The sequence below is a fragment of the Branchiostoma lanceolatum genome, chromosome 10, assembly GCF_035083965.1.
Source record: "Branchiostoma lanceolatum isolate klBraLanc5 chromosome 10, klBraLanc5.hap2, whole genome shotgun sequence".
In the NCBI taxonomy this organism is placed as follows: Eukaryota; Metazoa; Chordata; class Leptocardii; order Amphioxiformes; family Branchiostomatidae; genus Branchiostoma; species Branchiostoma lanceolatum.
In genome coordinates this window covers 13693750-13715075 of record NC_089731.1, presented here as the reverse complement: position 1 = coordinate 13715075, position 21326 = coordinate 13693750, and the positions used below count along the sequence as shown (strand labels likewise).

Below are 21326 nucleotides of genomic sequence, written 5' to 3'. Positions count from 1 at the left end.
GCCCCGTAAATTTCAAACACCTTTTGCGTAACAAAAATACTATATAGACACGAAACTTTACTGCGATATGACTTATACTTCATATAAAAACATAGGGTATTGATTTATTTTCCAGGAAGTAATAACGTGATAAGGTTGTCTTCTGAAAGTCAAAGTTCGGATGTAGTATGAGTTTCGGTGATGAAAAAAATCGAACCGCTTACGTGAAGGTTACGGGGTGGGCTAGGAAGGGAACAAGTCCGGAATACTGAACACCGAGAGGGGTTAAACACAATTTTGAGGGTGGGCCAAAGATCTAATTTTTCATCACAACCATAAAGTAAACAGAGCATGGCGTCAGCGCAGCGAGTGCAGACACCTGATAATTAGATGATATTAAAATCAGCATAAATCAGGATGATAAATTGTAAAGTTTTATATCAAATTTTTGAAGCTGTGTAAACAATATGCAAAATTGAAATTATGTAGATGCGGAGTAGACTCAGCTGAAAATTGTGCTCCCTGAAAGGCTTATGGGTACCCAAGAATAACAATTATCAAGATTAATTTTGTAAAGCTATGTGTACACAGATATTAGAATGATTTAGCGTTAACAACGTTTTACACGTAGTTCCAGAGGTCCGATATGCGTAAACGTGTCAGGCGTATAAACCACAATTTTGTATTCCCACAGCGTTCAATTTCACAAGAACTGAAAAGAAAAAAATATATATTCAAATTTCCTTCGTACGATAGGCCATCTTTTGGCAGTGCGCAAAAGGTCATACGACATAGACTTATCACATAAAACCTAACGACATATCCGCCTTTTCTGACCCTGTTAAAGAAATTAGACCTTGTCATATTTCCTTGTCCCAAGATATATTCATGTCATAAACATTCCAGCTACATCATACTGCATCAATTTCTGTTATGATTAATGCAAGGATTTTTACGGCAGCAGTCTGTTATTTTAGAATGTTTGTGCGGACGGGTAAAAAAACTTTGCTGCGTGTCTTCTTTGCAAGCAAGCGCCACCATGCTCCTATATATGGTTATACGATAAAACACACTTGGCATAATGTTCCTCACGTATTAGTCATTGTATTTCGTACCTGGAGTTAGTGATAAAACGTAGATCTCTTTAGCATAGAGAGTTTCTCCACGTAACGTCCCAACAGACTACTATAGATCACAAGCCAGGAATGATTTGTACCTTAGTACATGCATAACATCATTCAAGAAAAATCTTCAAGTCAAATATCAGAGCTTGTATAACATACCAGCTAAAAGCATCATTACCATCAGCCTAGACGTAAGTGTGTAGCATCTTAAATTAACTCATTTTGGTGTCTTGCGACGTCAGGGCAACCTACTTAGACATAGATCTTGAAATAATATATAGAGCTTGACCTCCCTCGTACCCTCGTGCGTTGGCAACTATGTTCAATAATGTACTTTGCAAATAGAGCACGCGACACCTTCGAGAAGTATTTCCACCTACACCGTGTTAGCGTCCCCTTAGGAGTAGACAACTCACACCAAATGATGTACCCTATTTACACCTTGCATCTTAATGGCGTGACTAACAGCAATCCCGGAGGCTGGGTCATCGTGCGACCCGTAACTTAACAAAAGCCTGTGTGTTTAATCCTTCAGGCACCTTGCCTCTCAATGAGGTCACTACCAGGCGCCTGCACGTAAACCTATTATCATAGTACCGCTCATCGGGAATGCCCCTGGAGCACGCATGTTTCAGTGGACTACTGATTCAATCGTGAAAGACTGTGTGTTAAGACCATCGTTACCGTATCGTGCAAAGAACAGGGGTTGAATTCACCCAAGGGAAGCTTGTCGGCAGTGTACGCACGTTGGCAACACCCAACCTTATTCATGGCAATACCTGATGTTATCGTGGTGGTACATGCTACGGGGTGCCCGCAACCACTCTACTGATGTAATCTTGTATGGCACGACAGCTCACGAAAGGGGGTTGTCTGTGCCCGCAGGACTCAAGAATTTATCAAAGTTGACAACCCCTAACCGACAAGGGAATTACCCTTTGAAAGGCACTCCATCAAGCAAAACTATCAGAATATCAGCGCCGGCCGTTCATCGGTTAGGAATGAGTTCCTAACCATACCGGGCTATGAGGGCTCAACTGTGCCTACAATATAGGATCTCCAACGGAAAAGGCAGCGGACCTTTCCTCTCAATACAGTTCAGAGGAAATGTTAGTAAAGGGACTTCAAAATATGGGAAACACCCTGGTGCTTAATCGAAATCCTGCGGTACAGGCTATAGTCCATTGAAGGGGAGGGGTGGGGGGCGGTAGTGTTTTCTTTACAAAGCGATGTTTTGGAATTGTAAACAAGACAATGATAGATAACACTCCTAACCAAAGTCTGTGTCAGGATCATATATCATGTCACGGTTTCTGCATTTTGGTTTTCTAAAAACAGTGGTCCAAATCTGACCTAATTTGCAGGAAGCGAAAGCATCCGAAATGAAATAACTGTTATCATTCAATCGATGGTCACGCTCCATACAACAGGTTATGATGGCGTTCTGGTGCAAAACTCGTGAATATTGAGGGTATAGAAATAAAAGTTTATTCCAAATTCTTGCCAGAGTGCTACTTGCAAGTGTCATGAAAAGGAACGGATAAACTACAGAGGACGATATAGTACGCGACTACTCTAGTCTAACTGATCTGACACTAAATTCTAACCTAATGGGGTTGACTCCTTTTTCAGAGACGTCGAAGACGAAGGATCACACGTTTTCTGTAATGTGCGAGTTCTATAATGTTAAGAGGAGAGTATTTTTCATTTTTTCTGCAAAAGCGGAGAAGTGAGGATGGAGTTTGGTGGCCTTTTTAAAGAGATCCTTTCTTTGGTGATTGTCGAAGGGAAAGTTTGAAATAAAATGTGTTTCGTCTACCACCATGTTTGCAAAATACTATCATGCAGGAAAAAAGCTGAGACCGCAAGATAAAAAAAACACACATCATACCCAGCTTTTATGTATTGCATATATATTCAGATTTATGGGGAAAATTTATGGATATGATGTGCGGTTATCGGTGCCATTTGAATTTTAACATCACCGTTGGGTCTTTCTGATGGAAAAGAACCCGGAGGACAGTCGTTTGCTTTTCAAGCGAGATAAACGCACATTACAGGCGAGAGAAGACATAAAATGTATGAATACATTAATATTACGATGATATGATATAAAGGTATGATGGCATGTTTGCATTATTAATTGTACATAACAGGCGTCAGACTGTGTCAAAAATGGCGATTTTTGTCTGATTTGGCAAGGTAAAAAACTGTCATAAGCTGGTGTTATTTTCACATGCATAGAGAATATATTTACGCTCTATTGTGGATGGGTATAAGTACACACATGAAAAAAAAGGATCTTTATTTATTGCCTAGCTCATAGACTTTAGTAGCAGCAGTCCATATTATGGAAGAGACGCCTAGCGGAAAGGCAGATTACTGCACCTTCATGAATTTTTATGCACCTGTCAACGCTAACAATATATACATGATATAGGAAATAGCAGTGATTGTGATAGTCAGACATGGGCGACTTGTTTGTATTTGCTGAAGAGTCATGCCTACATAATATTCGTTATGGTTGCTGAACATTAACCATGTAGTCATTTCCACCAGCGCTAGCTCTAGAATCTACAGCTTGCTGTGAGAGATGGATTCGCTAGGTGACGTTTTAAAGTTGAAGTAGGTTATACAAATTTAACACATTTTCCTATATTCAAACTAAGTTAATTGTTGCATATGGAAATGAATAAATTTTCTTTTTTTAGTGTAAATATTATGAAACGTATGTGTAAAATGTTCATATCAGTTCATACGAATAATTGCTGATTTTTTCGCACACCTTGTACCAGTGTAACCGTGCTTAAGTACTGACGTAAAACCAATGCCCTCACAATCCTCTCAGAGAGCTTTCCACGGATCGCCTACAAGCTCACGGGCCTCAGGGGCAGTACACGGGGATTTTCCGGATAACTGTGCTCTTTCAGCCGGTGGCGCCATCCCCAAGTACGGCTCCGCCACAACGTCTACACTCGCGAGCCCGTGAAAATGCTAGTCCTTTAATGTGGTAAGATTTTGTAGACTTAAGAAGGCATTACTACTGTAAACCCCCAACGTCTGGAACGCCTCCAAAGTCTGCCTCCAGGAGACTGGCAAGTGGCGGGTTTAGTCAGAAGTTTCTCTAAAAGTATGTTGATGACGTAACACGTTGGTGGTCGCGCCGTATTCAACTTTATTATAAAAAAAATAACTGCAACGCTTTCAACTATACAAGGAACAGACGTTGGTGGTGCCATCGTGATGTGTGCACCTTTTATGATTTAGAAACAAAAACAATGTTTTGTAATATAAAAGGACAGACGTTGTCAGTAACATCATGATGTGTTCACCTTTATGATTTTAAAAAAATATTTTCAAATATAAAAGGAACAGACGTTGTTGGTGTCATTGCAATGTGTTCACCTTTAAAGCTTTATGATCATGAAAACATGTATACAATATTTTGAAATAGAAAACGGAGCAGACATTGTTGGTGCCATCATGATGTGTTCACCTTTATGATTTTGAAAAATATATTTTGATTTTTAAAAGTAATAGACGTTGTCGGTGCCATAACGATGTGTTCACCTTTATGATTTTGAAAATTTTATATATATAAAAGTATGAGACGTTGTTGGTTCCATAACGATGTGTTCACCTTTATGATTCTGGTGTCAACGTTGTTGGTGTCATTGCAATGTGTTCACCTTTAAAGCTTTATGATCATGAAAACATGCATACAATATTTTGAAATATAAACGGAGCAGACATTGTTGGTGCCATCATGATGTGTTCACCTTTATGATTTTGAAAAATATATTTTGATTTTTAAAAGTAATAGACGTTGTCGGTGCCATAACGATGTGTTCACCTTTATGATTCTGATAGAATTATTTTGAAATATAATAGGAACAGACGCTGTACCATTCCGATATGTATACATACAAAACATTTATTCAAAATGTATTGAACAACTTCTGAACAAACCATAGCACGGCGCAATGCATTTGTAGCTGAGGCAATATAGACAAGCACTGTTGTTACATGATAGCATAGGTATACACATACAGGTCCTTATGACCTACCAATTAGCTACTGGCTAATTTGTCCTTTTTAGGTATTACGTTATATATGTGATTTGTTCTAGATGAGGATAACTTGCTCACAATGGTTCTTGCTATTCCATTATATGTATTAAGATGTCTACTAGCCAAGTAGGGTAGCAATGCTTGTTCTTGGTTATCATTTTCTGTGGGATGGGCATGGGAGGGAACTATACAAAAAGATTTGGCGAATTGTCTTATCATATTGTTTAGCTCTGTCTTCCCTGGCCAATTTCAATCATTTTTCCTACTGTTATACAGTAACACTTCACATTGTTTAATAAGAGGCTACGCATCTTTGATATGCAACTAAGACAATATCTTCATGATAATACACGCAGTTATAGAATTGGTGGTGAATGATATAAAATGTAGAAACAGTTATCACAGAAATTGATTTTAGAGCCTGTACAGCATTACTTATGAAATAATGAATGGTGCAAGTATAGTATGTAATGACAAGTGTAAACGTTAAGAAAGAGTGGAGGGAATATGGTAAGGCGGTCCAACAAGAGACTATGATTAGTACAGCAGCCTAGGAACCTTCAGTATGTACTGGTCAGTGATGCTTAGGTCATATTTGCAACGGTGCACGTAGGGGATGTAACCCTGGCCGGTCCCGGAAGCCAAAAATTTGTTCCGGCGAACTGCCGGATACCGTGGGAGTACCCTTTGGTGTTCTCACTATTAGCTTACGGCGTTTATTTGTCCCCAGGTCCCAGGTTAATTTTAACTCCGAGTTTAAAAAAAAAGCGGGACCCAGCCGTGCCCCCCAAAAAAGAGCCCTGTTGCCGCAGGGTGTCCCACAGGGCCACGTAGGGGTCACCCTCGAAAGTGAAAAAAGCAGCCCGCAAACTGCCCGGCGGGGCCCCTCTTTCCAATTGTGACCGTAGCATTACATGATATTGTTACAGCTCCTAGAGATTTCAATGGCTCCCCATTTTCTTTTCTTAATGCTCTGCAGTAACCGCACTACAATATACCATGTAGGCACTGTATATGTACACTTGACCAATACGGTTCGTGGCTTGATATCTATGATCGTGTCTTTTTGTTTTCTCAGATGCTTCTCTTTCCGGACTCTTCCACTTCGATAACCTGTCTAGCCACTCCTGGTCGTCCTGTAAATAAACAAAAAAAACCACATTATTTTATTTCATTGAAATTGTAGCGAAGCAATACGGAGGTGGTCACCCAACCAGCGTTGCTGATATCAAGTGTCATCTAACATACAGTTAAATATTCGTATAAAAAATGTGTATCTTTATGTGTACATGTTTATATGTATTAACAGCCCATTCTATCACGTTGATGAAGGTTAGACATCCAGGTAATGAGAAACGCCAAGAATAGTTACTAATGCCACTAGATAAAATTATTTCATTTCTTGACTTTAGAAATGAAAAACAAATATCGTTGAACTTGTTACACGTATGAATATATTCAAGCGGTTTTACTCCTTAATTTTTGTACAAATGTATCTTTGCAAGCGTTTCATAGTCACATGCCAACAGTGATTTATTCAATGAAATCCAATATTTGTCGCAATTTGATATGGTGTCATCTGTCGTTAGTTGTTTTGAAAATGATGACGACTCTGGTGTTCTTACAAAGCCTGGTCATTTGTCAGGGCAGTTTTAATATGAGACCGTCTGTACAAAATAATATGGTGTCGAAAATGACAGACAGTCTAGGATTTTAAAGGCTAAGATTGGAAAGCCGTTAAGCTAGTACTCAACACAATCATAATGGACTCCAAAGAAAGACATATGGCAGAAGGAAAAATGTTCTTTTTTTGGTATATAAGGATTACACATATCTACATAATACATGTTTATACAAGCGGGGCGAACATAAGGCTTAGACACTTTGAATGATATCACACACGTACACTCCTAAGAATGCTTAGATAAGAAAAAGATATTGTATGGACATCTGTCAATTCTATGTTAGATACAGTTATACTTAATGCCAAATATCTTTCGATACACATCACAATGAATAGCTCAGATTACACAATACCGCTCATATCTAGTAAAGAATAGCATACTGTAAGGGCAATGCCCTGTGCTTTTTTTATAATACTGCTGTACTCTGTTGTTTCAGATACATAAAAATACAAAATGAAAAGGATTTAAAATATGAGGATTACCGTCGTTGCCTGAGAGAAACATGACGTAGTTGGAGGGGAACAGGCCTATCCTGCCCCTCAGGTAACCCAGGCACCAGCCGCCATCTTCCCCCTCCAGCACCTCGATGACGTCACCTATCTCTAGCTGCAGCTCATTCTCTTCAATCGCCAGATACGGGTACAGCACACGGGCGTATCTTCTCTCTGTATGGCAGAATAATCATGATTGAAATCAAGAAAAATCGGCCATAAAACTGACCTTCATCCAGAAATCCGCCCGCTTGAAGACAGTTCTTTTGTCAGTTTCTCTTTTGTAGTCAGTTCTGTTGCGCATTTGTCTTTTTAATGTACATATTGCCAAACGTAAATAAGCTTATAAAACACCGTGGAGACAGCAAATGTGTACATAAAAATAAAACACCCGGCTCCGTAATTGGCATAATTTACAATAAAGGAGAATGCGTCTTTGAAAGTAGAATGCTCCTCATTTGGAAGGCACTTGTTAGTCTCAAGACATTTACACTTTGTGCAATGGAATGTTTCTCTGAAGAAAGAATGTGAAAACAATCGGACATTCAACGTACGTTTACCTTGTCCTTTCTTGGACTTCCGCATGGTGCGAATGCCAGTGTTTACTGGTGTGGGATTTCGTGGTTTCTCTGTAAAAAAAAAGACAAATATTGGTCATTTTGATAGCATTTGGATGCAAAAGACATGCAATTTAGATCTGGAGATAGATATAACCGTAAATCACCAGCAGTATAAAGGGAATAACCGCCTACATATTGACTGCGTTCTGCAATGAAACTTAACCACCGCAACAATCTCTTAGTGAGATGACATTACTGTGTGCGTGTAGCCATCGGTCCTTCTGTCTCTCAACAACAACACCATGGGAGTCGAGCCAAACCCTACTTTCAATTCTCTAAGTATCCTATTACACCATTTCGGACCAGCAGGCTGTCACTCTACAATGCTTGAATAACCAAATAACCAAGACAACCAGCTGATTGAAATACTTCCGTTTTCAAGGGGGGTATCATTTCTATAATTGGTACCATGGTATTCAATACCTGGAAGTTTTGGGACCTCCTTAGGTGGTCCATCTACGTCTGAAGGATCTCTCCTCCCCATGTTGTAGTAGAACGCAAATTTGGTCTTCTCTGCTTGATGCTGACGCCTCTTCATGTAGCAAACAACAAGGAAGCAGCACAGGCCCAGCCACAGAAGTCCCACCGTCACTCCCACCACGATGGCTATGGTCCGCATGTTCAAACCATTGTAAGGTGCTGTGAAAAGTATGTGGAAATATTATTTTTCTGTGTAATCAAATGATATTGAACACATCTAGAAACGAGGCAAACCATACTTTAAATTATAATGAAAGCTCATCTGTGTTGGTAGTAATCATAATACAATGCTAAACTTTCTTCCAACACTAAGGTATTCACGGATCGAATCCCACATTCCGTGTCAGGGAACCACTAGACAAGGGACTTGTGAAGAATTCTACATTGGTGAGACAGAACGCTCATTGAGAACTAGATTCCTTGAACACAAACGCCCCAGCTCGCATTCGTCTGAAGTCTCTCAACACATCCACATTGAATCTCCGGGCCATACCGTTTCGCTGGACAAAGTCAGAATTCTGGACACTGAACAGGACTACTTTATGAGAGGTATAAAGGAGGCCATATATATCAGGGCACTCCAGCCGTCACTCAACAGAGACAGTGGGCGTTATAAACTTCCTGGCACGTTTGACCAATTGCTGACGTCACGTATCCGCAGTGACATGTGTCAATAGAGTCACGTGTCCGTAACTCTCGCGAGTTTACGTTCGGCAGCGATTGGTCATTATTGATCCTGAAGAAGGCGACAGTGGTCGTCGAAAATTCGATCCGTGAATACCTTAGTGTTGGAAGAAAGTTTAGCATTGTATTATACATTCTTTAAATTCTCCAAGTATCCTATTGTAACACCTCCGCATTACATACTCCCATCTTGCAATATTCACATAACTGGGGACGCACAACAATATAGACAAAGAAAAGAAAGAAAGAAATAAAGAAACAAACAAACTGGTTATTTTCAATACACCCATTCCATGCATGAGTGTAGTCTAATGCCATTTACATTTCTGGGTTTTACTGCAATGTATGAGCACAATACAAATTTGGCGATCACGGGGATTGAACTATGACCATAGCGGCCTGACCTTTTACTGAAATTTTGCAAGTTGAACTACAAAAATGTACTCTATAACGTTTAAATGTTGTTCTTGAAGAAATTGTCCTATATTTGATGGAGAAACAAATTGCTAAAATAGAAGTAACATCTAGAATAAAAAAATGTACCTTTTAAGCACTTATTGGCCAGTACGGGGATCGAACCCGCGACATTCGCGTTATTAGCACGACGCTCTAACCAACTGAGCTAACCGGCCAGATTAATTATAATGTAACAATTATGTCCCTCACTGTTAAATTTGTCTACGAGTATATGTGTTAGACAACTAAAAGAAAGCCCAAAAGTGATAAAAATCAGTGTTTATTACAAAACACAAATAAGGCATCTATCGATAACAGAACCTTATTCTTCTTAATTTAATAATAACGTTTCTTGACCCCAAATACCCCAGCCAGGTAGCTTTGAACTAATCAGAACAAAGATCAAATTAATGAACTTACGCTGTGTGGTAATGAAGGAAGACTTGGCATCAGCCGTGCCTATACTGTTAGCAGCTGTGCATTTATAACTCCCGCTGTTATTCGAACGGACGTCAGCTATGGTCAACGTGCTTTGACGAAGATTTCTCGCGAGAGTTGACGAACGAGACTTCAGCTGAACGCCATCTTTGGCCCATGTGATGTTTGGGATGGGGATACCTTCTGCGATGCACTGTAGGGTCACGTGTTCGCCGTAGTAAGCGGTGAATGATTCTGTCATTCTGGTAACAGACGCCGGATCTGTAAGGAATATTCAAAAGCAAAACTTAGCGATTACAATCCTACTTTCGGGTCAAATTCTAGCTTCAATATAGACATCTTTATTGAGACAACATGCTTCACGATTTCAAAGCGGTGCTACCTTATTCTCAGTGAAAAATAAAGTGTGAATTGTGTACACCTCAATTTGTTATCAATACTTGTCTATCTGGGTGTAACCTTTGCTTGAAGTGACATATAGTTGCAACGACTATTCGCAGGTTGGAACTATATACATACTCCATAATATAGATAGCCTTAGTTCATCCAGATAGTGATGCTGATATAAACATACATAGTGTGGTTACGCGTACTTACACAGAACCCGCAACGTCAGGTTAGCCCTCAGTTCCTTTGTTGCCGCCGGATGTCGAACCACGCATGCGTATATCCCAGCATCCATTCGGTCGACGTAGCGTATAGTCAAAGATGGCGTCTCCAAATTTCCTCCGGAGTATTTTGGTCCGTTGAGACGTAAAGTGTCGATAGGGACGTTCCCTCTTTTCCACATAAGAGAGGTTATATTTGGATATCCTTCCATTACCGAACACGAAAGGGTAACTGTCTTCGATCTTGTAACGACATACAGCTTGGAGGGCCCCACCACTACCTTTGGAGGAACTGTCGAGGAACGCATACAAACAAATTAATAACAAGAAAGACAGCATTTGCAAGCAAATGATCAATGTTTACCTACACGTGGTCTAGCCTTACAAACTATTGTTCTGTTTATTCTTACTCAAACACATTCATATATATATGGTGACCACTTGCTACGTCACTTGCTACACTATGTCAAACAGCACGGGGTGTCTGCTATACCTTCAGTAACCATGGTGACAGTTGTCTGATCCAGGTCATTGACCTTATTTGTTTAGAGAAGACAAAAAAACACACGAGCATTGCATTCAATTTAAAAAAAATGAGTTATATTGTTTATAATCCCCTGAATAAGATGAAACTGTGAAAACGATGTACATAACAGGTGACGTTTTTTTGATAAAGAGAAACACTGTCATGGACACTACAATGTAATCATGTTAGTTTTACACGATACGCACTGTTTGAGCACAATCTTTCAAAGCCAATACCGTATTTCGAACGTTGTGCATGTACAGCCTGAGTTCCCACTAAATAAGATAAAACTAGAGACAACGGTCTAGTACGAATCAACATAGCTTTACAAGCACCATTGTAAGAGATGTAATGACGCACATATATGGGAGACTAAAGCATAGGAGTCATTTTCGAAACACGTTTCATTACGCTTGCAAACTGTTGCAAAAGCTTTTCTTTTCAATCAATGAACTACCATGGCGGTGACGTCTTACGATTTCATGGGAAAGTGGTGGATCAGCCTCTAAAGGCCATTATTCTATATCCCATTTTCCATTTCGTTTTCCAATTCAATCTATTTTCCACATTGTGTGTAGGATACTGAATACCCTCAACCGCAGTTGCCTCAACCGAAACCGACAGATTGTGAATAATGCATTACGAGTGGGGGTACTCTGTTGGGATGGCTAACACTGTTCCACAAGAGACTACCTTTTAATTCATTGTGTTCGGTAATACGATTTTCCACTATTGTGGGCGTTAGTCGCTTGCGGGGGAAAGCAGGTGGAGTACATCTTTCGCGATTGATTGCCCAATTAGAGCAACGCATTTTTTTCATGTTACAATGATCATAGTATATACTACCATCTTCAAAAACTACGCTGAGCCAAGGGAGATATTTTCACCATAAGCAGATTATATTTTGATTGATATATGTTGCCACCTGCGTGATATTTGATAATCCGGATTTGCTTTCCGTGACGTCTTTGTTTTTCTGACTAAGCACGATGTGAGTAATGGCCAATTAATTCTAATCCATAAATCCCAGTCTTTCCATTAGGTAGATTAACACGGTGATTCGATTGCCATGCTTAATCAAGTCAAATGGCTGGTCTCTTAGGCAAGAAGAACTGCCTAATATATATACGGATTTCCTGATGAAATGTATGTGCAGATTATACTTGGCTTAGGAAAGGTAGCACGCAACAGATACAATAGTGAAGAAAACTTAACAAGCAAAACAAGGAATTTAAGATTCATAAGTCGGAGTCCGCGAAATATTTTAGAGTTTTTTGGGGATGAATTTCTCGTTTTATTTATCATTGTGAATTTCTTGCTACATCTGTCTATGTGTTATCCTGTCAGCCGGCGGGACCAATTTCTTTAACCCGTGAAAAGTCAACCAGTCTCCAGTTACACCATCTTCCGCTTTATATCATGACACTCTACAATATTGAACTAACTATATGGTTTTCAGACTGAAAACAATACATTCGTCTTCACGGAGATAACGGGTGTATTGAATCATGGAGCTTGGAGTTAACTGGAATAAGACTCGCTCCTATAGCTGTCTGCCTAAGCCTCTGAATCACAGCTACTCTTTTATGAGAGAACACAACACGTGCAAATACATGGATAACGTAGGATTACAATCAATTTTGCTGCATGTTTACCACTACAACATTTGTAACAATAATATACGAGCCATTACCCATATGTCTTCTTTGATTCAAATATCATAAACCTTTCTTCAAAGAAAGATTCATGGGTGTGTACTTACCTAAAATCACTAGTTCCACGGACCCTTCCATCGTCTGCAGGTCATCCGTCATGACCTCTAAGACGAACTTCCCGGCATCTGTCGCACTCGTTCTCTCCAACCTTAAGGAAGCTTGATCTTCCAATTCAACACGTCCCGCAAAAGTGCCGATGGCTTTCCAGATGCCTTTAGCCGGGTTATATGATAACGCCCGGTTCCTCTTGGAGGGATCTCTGGGGTCGATTCTGCTCCATTGAACCAGAGTTACTGTAGCCATCTGGCTGGTTGTGTAGGTGGCGGGTAGAACCACATCTGCGCCCACGATGGCGTTGACCTTGGTCGGAAGTGTGAGCCGGATTCCATCCTGTGCACTGGCTACTGCAACATTCGTGAGAGATACTGAGACATGACTAAAAGGAAGTAAAGGTAGTACAATATGCTTGTTGGGGCCTCGTGGACTGTGGGCATGGGTCGTTTTCTTCTGTGTCTAGGGAAGGGTATTGGACGTAGCCCCACGCACTGGTTACTGCAACATTCGTAAGCTAGATACAGATTTCTAGATATGACAAAAAATGGTAAAGGTAGTCCCATAGACTTTTTGGGACCGTATAGGCAGTGGGTCGTTATCCACTGTGTCTAAGACACGGTTTTGGAAGGTGGAGCCCACGAACTGGTTATTGCAAAATATGTGAGAGATGCTAATTTAAGACATAATTAAACAAGTTATCCGAAAGCCTTTTTAAAGCCGTAGGGGCACTAGGTCGTTATCAACTGTGTCTAGGACATGGTATTGGAAGGTGGAGCCCAACCATCATCTCCTTCCACCGCCTTTAACCCCCACAACCGAAGTCAAGTGCCAATTTTTACACCTGGGTGGAGTGAGGAAAGTCGTGTAAAATGCCTTACCCAAGGGCACAACATGGGTGGCATGTCAGAGGATTCCGAAAAATCACACACCATAACCGTTACGCTGACGCGACGCAACTTGACTACTGAGTGTCAAAAGCTGTAGCACTATCGCTGAAACTTTACAATGAGTTATTACTGAGGCAGCAAATAGTAATTAAAAGCTGATAAATAAAATCTATTCATCACCTTAAAGCTTTTGCCATGTTTGAAAGTGTTACAAGTATCATGAAAAAAAGTTTGAGATAGACCTAGCCAGGGTACCATCCTCAATAGCTACCAATGGCTCTCCCTTTCTGCTTGCAAACAACTAACAACTACGTCAAACGTGCGGAAAAAATCACGTGTCTAGAGTGCCAGTGGATCAGATAGCTGACAGAGACCGAGAGATTCGGTCAAAAATTCCGCTCAGTCAACTTTTTTGAGTTGGAGAATAGCTTATATTTTCATCATGTAATTTACCAACATGGGTGGAGTATCATGCTAAGTCGGCCTTCATGTAGAATATAAAGTAACAACGAACACCATTCGATTACAAATTAGGTGAATAGCCGCAAGTCTTCCCCATCCACCGCAAACATATTGTACATTCAGAAAACCCACAGAGTTGGTTATTATTGATTTTGTTTACTGTTCTTCAGCCCCAAGTGAATAAGTCAGACGACGCAGTGTTCACCTTTTCGATCACATCCCCAAGCCCTAGGAGGTGCCTTGGGATTTTATTTCCATAATTTTCATGTTTAACAACAGGTAGAACTTTTTGTCACCCGTTAGATGAATATTTCATGTACGCAGTAACTGTGACTTGGGACCCTTGACTTATCATCGCTGTCAGCGTATGGTTTCTATCAATATCGCTATCTGCGGTGACATATCATGGAGGAAAGGGAGGCGAGTGGATGTCACAAGTGTCACTTTTGTATATCTTATCAGTGAGTCAAGCTCACCGTCACCCTGATCCACGATTTAGTCTTGTCTGAACCGATTTCACGTGTTAGTGCCAATATATGTGAATGCTATATTTAGATGGGCATTTAGCCAGGAAAATTTGCTGAGGGGCTTATGTGAAAACTGCAGATCGAAACTTAAAAGTAGTCTTTGAAAATGATTAAGAATATGGCGAGGATGCAGGCAAGCTCTTGATACTGGTAATTTTCTTTACGTATTCTATCTGATGTCAGTCTCTTTTGCATGAAGCTACTTGTATACCAACTTCATTAGTTCAGTATCATGCCTGATAAGCAATATCAATTTTCAATCCGAAATCATATCACATCTTAATAAAGGCAATACGCACAATTAAACCCTTCCAACTGGAATGATGAATCTGCAAACTCCTAATCAAGGAAGCCGTCAGGAGCCTATATTTTATGACTAACCGTTTTTGAATAGCAGTAGCTAAAGATTGATGCATAACATGTCAAATGATTGACGATTACAGTAGAGCATCACCATAAAAGTAGTTTTACCACGAATTGAGTCTTATTTAGTCAGTAAAACGTTAAGTACATTAAGAAATGCAATAATGTGTATACATAGAAGTAGATGTGAGGACTACGTGAATCGAAAGCATGATTTAAACTTGCGCCTCCGTGTCTGGGTGTGTCCTTCTGTCACTGACAGTAACTAATACGTTGCATTAAGGTTTTCATCACCATAACATATTTGATACGAAATTAAAGTTCAGGCTCTGATTAGAAACCGATCTCCGATGCGAAAATTATTGACCCAGTCGTAACATTTTAACTTGGGTGCTGAGGTTGATAATGAGATCGTCAGGTCACGTGACAGTTTGAAGGGGAGAGAAATCGATAAGAAACTCATTTCCGGGAAAAGAAGGGGCCTGATATCCACACAACTACGTTAGTTGATTGCTAGATACCCCACGCATCAAGTATTGATGGACAGTGTATGCTCGCGAGAACAATATTACATTTGACCACCTGGCATACAAATGGGAACCGTACTGTACATGTGCGTGTGCGCAAATAAATTAGGACACTCAATTTTCATCTCTCACCGGTACCATGTCCGCGACAAAATATGTTTTCATGAATTAAATGTCATTGAATTCCCACACGTTGTAGTTATTTGGGGACGAATTTGTATTAGAACTTTACTAAAATACCGATATTCTTCTGCTCATCAGATGCCTGTAAACTACTTTGGATTGTAGGGTTGCAAATATCTAAAGTTCGAATCGTTATAAGTTTACATCTATATTTTATCATCAAAATTTTTGCCCTGAAGAAGTCAGCAGAGCAGCTGTAAAAACTTAAGCAGAGAAAAATAAGCCTGTCGAACTTAGAAGACTATGGCATATTAGCATAATATTTAGAATAATGTTTTAAGCCGGAAGTAATAATCTTTCTAATTCATTTTTTTATTCGGTGGTAATTGATGAAATTAAAATTGACGAAATATTTTGTTTTCGGTTTCTTTTTTTTCATTCAGAAGTAAACAACTGTACTTAACATTCACGATGCAATCTCTCCTTTTCCTCCTTGGATTCGCTATACCTTTTAGGGACACGATCAGAATTCACTCACAGCTCCGAGAAACCCCTTCTCGCTAAGCTCTTCCGTCATGCACATGCATTTTCACTCCTCAGATTTAGGTCGCAAAGCTACCGTGATAAGAATGGATTCTACCCGAGGAAATTTCAAATCTAACGGCTTACACTAATGTACCAGTCCCCAGGAAAGCATTAATACCGGGTGGAGCTAACACATGAATCATCACACGCAAACTTTTATTGGTTAAGAATACTAATTTTCTAGGTGGATGGTCTTCTTTTGAAAGCCCTATGCTTTCAGAATGAAGTACATATATGTAGCCTATAAATAAACATTATGCGTATATACATACGTAAATTGCATTTAAAGCTTTACTTTCTTAAGTTGAAAATGTAACTTGAAGTATTTATATATTTAGGTATTGCTGCAGCTTGACTGTTAGATGGAATACTAGTACTTGTTGCTGACATTTTAGCCGTTTTGAGCAATCACGGTCTGAAACTAACTACTGTTCCTGACTGCCCTTTGTTCTTAGTTTTACAAACTAAGCAATTTTGTTCGACCTTTAGACAGAAATTTTGTACTGGATAACATGTTTGGCAATAATCAGATGTTGATTAAATCCAAACCCATATGCCGAAGCAATCATCAAATGCACAGTCATTTGATAAATGGATTTGGTATCAAATGTCATTGTGTGGCTGGAGGTTTCTTGGTGTAAACAGTCCCCTGGGTTCGAATGGCCAGAGCACTTCATCGAACTGATAGAGTGAATGGCCTTTAGTGCTGCCCAGAGACCTTTTCCCCCATTGGTCTGTTTGCTTTTCCTCTCTGTTACAGATGCTAAAGCGTTTTGCCCGGGGCACAAATGGTTTACGGTCGCGACAAATCAAATTGAGTCTCCCGTCACGACCTTTTGCTGCTGGGGCATGTCACTCTCATCCGAAATATGTCACATACGATCGCCACACCCTGATATCGTTTCTTATGATACGGGCGGTTGCATCGAGCATGTAGCAGAACATATAACATATTATCTTGCTGAAGGACATACTAAAACATTCTTCCTATTGTCGTAAAATACAATGTTATCATTTTGCCTGAACAGAGAATGGTTTTAAAATGTGACATTGGCAGGCGTTCTTTCACATTTATGGACAATAAGATTGATGTGCAAATCTAAATCCGGGAAAGAAAAATCACAAAAATATCGTTATATGACTACAAAGAAATACGCAAGGACAAGCAAGCTAAATACATCGATTAACTGAAAGATTTTGTAAGAGCATTGTAAGATCTGCTAACTGATAACATAACGCTTTGATACTACATACCTTGAAAAACGACGGATACACAAACGCTGAGTGCGAGGAAAACGTATCCAGAGGCCATCGCCGTAAAGAACGTCGTCACGAGCTGTGTCGGGTTCTAAAAACTATTCCAGTAAGCCTTTTAAAAGGAGATGAAGCGTCAGAAGGCTCCTCGTTGTCATTAAGATCCAGAAATCGACTCTCCACACGATTCAATTAGTAATGAAGTCCGTGGATGATGCCGGATCTGGTCGGTGGGTGGACGGGACAATTTTTTCTCCTCTATCACTCGGGGAATGGTTTTGTCGTCCTACTCGTCTTCTTGGGGGATCCACAGGAATACACCAGCCACACTGGATCTTCAGCTCTACCCAATAGTCCAGCGCCACAGGGGATCCTTCGGTTTCATAATAAAACCCGATAATATATTGGTTTACTCACTTTTCCAGTTTGATGAGTATCATCCAGAACTCCCTGGCGAATCTTGACGATGCTTACGAGATCTCCACAACGCGGTTCTTCAGCTGCACTTTAGTTGATTAAGAATTCTTCGCATCGCTTGGATATAGACCACTGAAATCACTGGAGACGCTGCACTTGTTTAGTACTGAAAGACGCCCTAGGTAAGCAGAATTACCAATGCAGGAGGGCTGCAGGCGGTATAAACATCTTTCCCTGATACCCCCCTGATCGCATCATTCCGCTGTTTTATGGCACACGGTAACGCCCCGCAGGCCTCTGTGGACGCTACCAACAAAGTTGGCAAACAGGGGTGCAGCAAACTTTTAATATCCACACATCAAAGTTTTCATAAACAAAACATATCTTATTGTAATGCTCTGTTGTAGCTATGGATATATCATCCTTAAGTTGATGTGTAAAACATGTTTGAAATGTTATAATTTTTTAAGGGAAAGAGGTGACGATTTTGTCGTAAGTTAATGGCGTCGCCTTCCCGTTGGGCGAACTGATTTACCATGTACGTCCACACGCTTTTCAAACTTAATACCCAAACGTACTACCGGCACGCGATGGAAAGGAGACAACCGATCGATAACAGGCCGCATATCAAAACCGTCATATTACTTCGTTATGACCGTTTTCCAGCGATTGCAAACCACATTACCCACAACTAACTGCCTAGGTCTACACCGAGGCATTCATCTTTGCACTGCCTTATCAATGTTAACACAATTCTATATGCAGGTCCTGGCTCGACGACGATACGGGGGACTATAAAGCTTTATTCAGTATTCCCAATACGTGTTTGGTGCCATTTGAGAGTGGGTGCTTTATAGACTGCATGTTCTGCGGGTTGGTGATACATTCGCCACAAGCTGGAGATAGGAGTCCTACATAAATAATTCTCCTCTTAATAAGTTTCCTTCCAATATGTCAGTTCATACACACGCGACGACGTATTGAATTACCACCGGGGTTTTGTAATTAATAGCAACATTTCAATCTTGTCAGTTCATTTAGGGTAAATACACGTGTTGTTTGATTGCAATTGAATCGGGAGGTATGATACATTTTTCACTGTCATGTCGGCCTGACGGCAAGCATTTCACCACATCTCATGTCGTTCGACTCGCGCCATTTACTCCTACGCACGGAGTTAAGCACTGAAGGAAAACCCGAGAGAGACGTAATGGTTTTAGTAACGAGAAGCACAAAGACAGTTTGACTTACCGTGACATGAATTATTTACGCGGACAATGCATTAACTGACTGTAATGTTGTTTTAGATACTTGACAACCAGCACTAAATCACATACAGGTTGACGTGTTTGATGTTTTACAGTTTGTAAAGTGAGAGATATCTAGTGGAGGTCATGAAGGTGGTACGCATCAAAGATGTTGATTTCTAGTTCTATCTATGCAATTGTCCAACTGTCAAATTTCAAAATTAAACTTGGTCGTATCAGATGAAACTTGCAACATTTTGGCAGTAATTCGACAAGTAAATTTGCCTAGATATACTAAAAAGTTGGATTTCAAAATGTAAGTGACATTCAGAATACTGCTGAAGGTCTTTGGAATAAGAATGACTTGATCAATATTCCTATAAAACTAACAGCAGGAGCCATAGACCTCCCAAACGCTGTTTACCGATGCACGTTTCCCGTCTTTGACCTGTAGCATCGGTCCTGGATGCGCTCCTTAGCTAATGGAGTTTTGATGTTAGATGGCCTTAAGGTGCCAGAGAGCTATCGGGGTTCCAGGCATTTCATCCAGATTTATTGCTGCTAAGGATACCCTGGCTGTAAAACGTATCGATACCAAGTGACACTGAGATTCAGTTGGCCATATATCACTGCGTTGAAGGGACGCATTTTGTCAGTAATGTATATTTTCAAAGTAGACAAGGTTATCAAGGGGTAATCGGAATAAAAGTTATTGCATCTTTCCCTAGCAACCAATGCATTACTTATATCTTGACAATGTTAATATTAAAAGGCTATGAGCTTGATTTGAAAAACAAAATGTACTACCGCCTTCATAATGTTACTTTCCAAAACGTTGCTTATATTTTTACTAAATATAAGAAAGATTTGACCGATGAGTATACACGTACAATACCCTGATCTAAGTGGTACTAAACGCACAGCCAGCACGTTCATTTAAATGTCAGAAACGTCGCCATAGACGACAGAAATTGATGAGATAAGATGCTAATCAATGAGCCGTAGGGAGCACTGTATCAAAGAGATGCGGCAGAATTGCCGCATGCTAGAGTCCTGTAAACTGTATATTAAGTTCTGTTCCTCATTCGAAGGCTAAAAAGCTCCACCAAGCGACATCAGCAAATACTGCTTCAAAGCCGTGCTGATGCAAGCACTTGGCACATTCTTTTCAAGTGCAACAGAAAAGATTTTGGACGTTTTGGATTGTATAATTTCTGCCATAATGAGTACATTTGAACGTTCTTAGGAACATGGCTTCTACAACAGCCAAACATCTGAATATCTTCACAAAAGACAAGTGCAAGGCTATCGGGTAGAAAAAATTACGAAAAATTGAAGATCTGTGATGTTTTTAAGGGAGTGGAACTTATTATTATATTTCACTGCTCACTGTTGCACCCATGTCTCGTATTGAGAATGGGGAGGGCCTATGTGCTGTTTTCGTACTTTATGATTCCCGATGAAGGAAGTGCTACATTCATGACAGTGCATTTTAGATCTATGCAAGTGGAACTTGATAGGTGGCGCTACGTAGCTACTTGGCACTGATCATAATGTAGTTTATATCATTTCAGATAGATGTCGCTTTTGAGCAACAAATAGTTTACATGGCGACGATATCAAGCCAGATAATGCCAATGTCCAATGTCCTGGCACCAAGCCAATCAATCTACGGGGACGAAACGTATTAAAAACTGCGAAACACGCGAAACGTTAAAAAAGTCATTAACAGAATTAGTGTATATATATATCTAGATATACATTTTTATTTTACGCCCCCGCAAACGTCAACTGCGCATGCACGGCCAGGCCCCGGTTTGGAAATGGGATCATTGCATGGCACAGTTGCTGTTTCAAAATGTCATATTATCATATTATAAAGATCAACATTGATCGGATCATATTCATTGTTATTAGAAAAAATTATCAGGTACGAAACTGTTGACGCTCTATCGAATGGTAATTTTGATTGCCGGAATAGATGTATCTATTTGCAACAGTCAT

At 40.0% G+C, this 21326-nt stretch overlaps 2 protein-coding genes and 1 non-coding gene across 4 annotated transcripts; all 3 read right to left on the bottom strand.

Moving 5' to 3' along the window:
* Positions 1-5952: 5952 nt before the first annotated feature.
* Positions 5953-10282, bottom strand: LOC136443714 (leucine-rich repeat and immunoglobulin-like domain-containing nogo receptor-interacting protein 3). Of its 2 annotated transcripts, none has more exons than XM_066441065.1 (5): positions 10010-10282; positions 8393-8608; positions 7910-7978; positions 7341-7523; positions 5953-6309 (listed from the first exon to the last, which is right to left on the bottom strand). In XM_066441065.1, exons 1-5 carry the CDS (start codon positions 10266-10268, stop codon positions 6248-6250), a joined length of 789 nt encoding a protein of 262 aa, XP_066297162.1. In that variant the 5' UTR covers positions 10269-10282; the 3' UTR covers positions 5953-6247. The 2 variants fall into 2 exon arrangements, with proteins under 2 accessions (XP_066297162.1, XP_066297161.1); XM_066441064.1 differs by having other exon boundaries at positions 5956-6309; positions 7904-7978.
* On the bottom strand, positions 9692-9765 carry Trnai-aau (transfer RNA isoleucine (anticodon AAU)). Its single transcript has one exon. It is a non-coding gene; the product is annotated as a tRNA-Ile (tRNA).
* Positions 10283-10610: 328 nt separating the features above from the next.
* Positions 10611-18359, bottom strand: LOC136442982 (junctional adhesion molecule C-like). The gene is made up of 3 exons (XM_066440026.1): positions 17659-18359; positions 12924-13280; positions 10611-10927 (listed from the first exon to the last, which is right to left on the bottom strand). Exons 1-3 carry the CDS (start codon positions 17714-17716, stop codon positions 10611-10613), a joined length of 732 nt encoding a protein of 243 aa, XP_066296123.1. The 5' UTR covers positions 17717-18359.
* Positions 18360-21326: the final 2967 nt, after the last annotated feature.